Source organism: Poecilia latipinna, unplaced genomic scaffold (genome assembly GCF_001443285.1).
Source record: "Poecilia latipinna isolate Pla-1442-1.1 unplaced genomic scaffold, P_latipinna-1.0 Scaffold3322, whole genome shotgun sequence".
In the NCBI taxonomy this organism is placed as follows: domain Eukaryota; kingdom Metazoa; phylum Chordata; class Actinopteri; order Cyprinodontiformes; family Poeciliidae; genus Poecilia; species Poecilia latipinna.
In genome coordinates this window covers 22,896-25,577 of record NW_015115938.1, presented here as the reverse complement: position 1 = coordinate 25,577, position 2,682 = coordinate 22,896, and the positions used below count along the sequence as shown (strand labels likewise).

The 2,682-nt window shown below is 45.1% G+C and overlaps 1 protein-coding gene across 1 annotated transcript in view; it reads right to left on the bottom strand.

Annotated features, from left to right (window-relative positions):
- Positions 1 to 2,682, bottom strand: part of LOC106940692 (5'-AMP-activated protein kinase subunit gamma-2-like) — a 23,169-nt gene that overhangs the window by 13,409 nt on the left and 7,078 nt on the right. Inside the window, exons 3-4 of the mRNA XM_015023499.1 lie at positions 1,261 to 1,400; positions 1,020 to 1,120 (exon numbers count right to left, since the gene is read on the bottom strand). Coding sequence (XP_014878985.1) covers positions 1,020 to 1,120; positions 1,261 to 1,400 — 241 coding nt within the window. The remainder of the gene's footprint in view (positions 1 to 1,019; positions 1,121 to 1,260; positions 1,401 to 2,682) is intronic.

Genomic DNA, 2,682 nt, shown 5'->3' with positions numbered 1-2,682 from the left:
CTTAGAGGCTTTGAGAAATGAGCCCAGCCGCCAGAACAATCAGAACCAAACCTGGACCTCAGGGCAGAATGGACCTCTGCTGATTCAGCCGAGTCTACCAAACATTATTAAATCTGTTCTGGTCCAGCTGGTCCGGGTTCTGGTCCGGGTCGTGCAGCCAGCCGCTCTACCTTTAGCGCAGTGATGCTCTGCTCTTTCTAACAACCCATTAAGCAACTGTTGGCATGGTTACTGAGACACAGAAAGCAAAGGTTAGAAGGTCCCATAATGCCTCCATCAGCACTGCTGGAGCTTAGCAATACACACACACACACACACACACACACACACACACACACACACACACACACACACACACAGGAACCTGAAAACACTCAGCTGCTTCTTCCTGCTGCTCATACCAGAACTTCATTACCCATAATCCTTAGCTGCTGTTACAGAGGAAAGTTCTGACTGCGTTAAACTGGACATTCGTCCTGAGAGCCCTGGAAACACTGTTTCCACAGGCCATCCGGCCCGGTTTGGCCCGATTCAGCAATGAATAACTGCTCTATTCTCCTCATGTCATCAGCTGGAAACAGAACCGGAATCAGAACCAGGTTAATCAGATGAGCAAACTAGCCAACTAGCTAACTAGTTAACTAGCTAACTAGCAGTTGTCCCTCTGCCTTGAGGAGCTCCCTGACCTTTAAACCTATCTGAATCCATCAGAACCCAACCCGGTTCTGACCCTCTGGAGAGAGGCTGGTTGTTGTCCTTGCTGAGATCTTCCTCCCAGTACTATGGCTCTCCAGAGGGAACCAACAGGCCAGACCAGAACCCAGAGGCACACAGACTGGACCAGAACCAGAACAGCTGTTGCGACAAGAGGAGATTCACTATCAAATAAAAAGCTTCCTGCCTGATAAGAACCAGAACCAGCAGGACAAATACTGCTGGTTCTGGAACCAGGAGCTTTTGGTTCTGGTCATGGATGGGCTGTGATGTCACCTCTGGCCAGCAGGGGGCAGCAGTCTCACCTCTGGCCTTGTCTCTGTGGTTCCGTCCAATCAGCTTGTGGGCCGCCACGGGTTGCTGGTTCCACTCCCTGGAGGACCTGAAGATCCCACTGAAGCTCAGCCTGAAACACAAACGGGTCCGATTGGACCAGAACCGAACCAGAACCTGTTGAATATTCTGAACATCAGGAGAACCTGAGATCCTCAGGTCGGTTCTGACTCAACTATCTGGACCAAGTGGGTTCTGGTTCTAGTGAGGTACCTGCGTGGAGCCTTGGGTGGGGAGTCTTGTAGTCCAGTCGGGTCGGGGAAGACGGTTCTGGGAGGAGTCGGACTCATCTTGAAGCTGGAGGTTCTGTTCGGGGCGGAGCGTGGACCGGAGGTCCAGTTCAAGGGAACCCGCTGAAAGAACCATAGACATAAGAATAGACCCTCATGGACCGCTCTCGCCTATTGTCGCTGATTTAGGGCGGCCATCTTGGAGCGGTACTCCACTCCACTCAGTCTTATGTGTTTAGCAGCACAATGACGTATCAGCGGATTTAATCGATCATAACACACTTTTTTGTTACTGGAAACCATATTCAAACATCTATCAAAGCTACATTTATAAACAATTGTATTTTTAAGTATGTTTTAACTGTATTGATACATAGTTCAGTGTGTTTAAATACACTCTAGGGAAAACAGTAGAATAGGAATGGAATATTCTGATATCGATGTATGAAGAGCATATTACAAAGCACACAGCCGTTCATCATTTATTTAATAAATTATTTAGTAATATCAATACATATTTATATAAATATACAAACACAAATAATGATTAATACTGACACGGATAAAAACTGATTAATACTGAATAATATATATTAGATACGTTTATATGTATATATACAGTCATATGAAAAAGTTTGGGCACCCCTATTAATCTTATTTATTTTTATCTCTAAATATTTGGATGTTTGCAGCAGCTATTTCAGTTTGATACAACCAATAACTTATGGACACAGTAATATTTCAGTATTGAAATGAGGTTTATTGGACTGAAAAAAAATGTGCAGTACGCATTAACACAAAATTTGACAGGTGCAAAAGTATGGGCACCTCAACAGAAAAGTGACATTAATATTTAGTAGATCGTCCTTTTGCAAACACAGCGTCTAGCCGCTTCCTGTAGCTTGTAATGAGTTCCTGGACGGCCATCCAGAACATTGTAATTGTTCCTCTGCACGAATCCCTGAGTAGATTTGGAGCGGCGTTTTGGATCATTGTCTTGCTGAAATATCCATCCCCAGCATAACCTCAACTTTGTAACTCATTCTTGAACATTAATTTCAAGAATCTGATGATACCGAGTGGAAACCATGCGACCCTCAACTTTAACAAGATTCCCACAGCCGGTACTGGCCACGCAGCCCAAAGCATCATGGAACCTCCACCAAATGTTACAGTGGGTAGCAAGTGTTTTTCTTGGAATGCTGTTTTTTGCCGCCATGCATAAGGCCTTTTTTATGACCAAACAACCCAATCTTTGTTTCATCAGTTCTCTGCACCTTATTCCAAAATGAAGCTGGCTCGTCCAAATGTGCTTTTGCAGACCTCAAGCGGCTGTTTGTGGCGTTCTTGCAGAAACGACTTCTGTCGCATCGCTCTCACATACAGCTTCTCCTTGTGCAAAGTG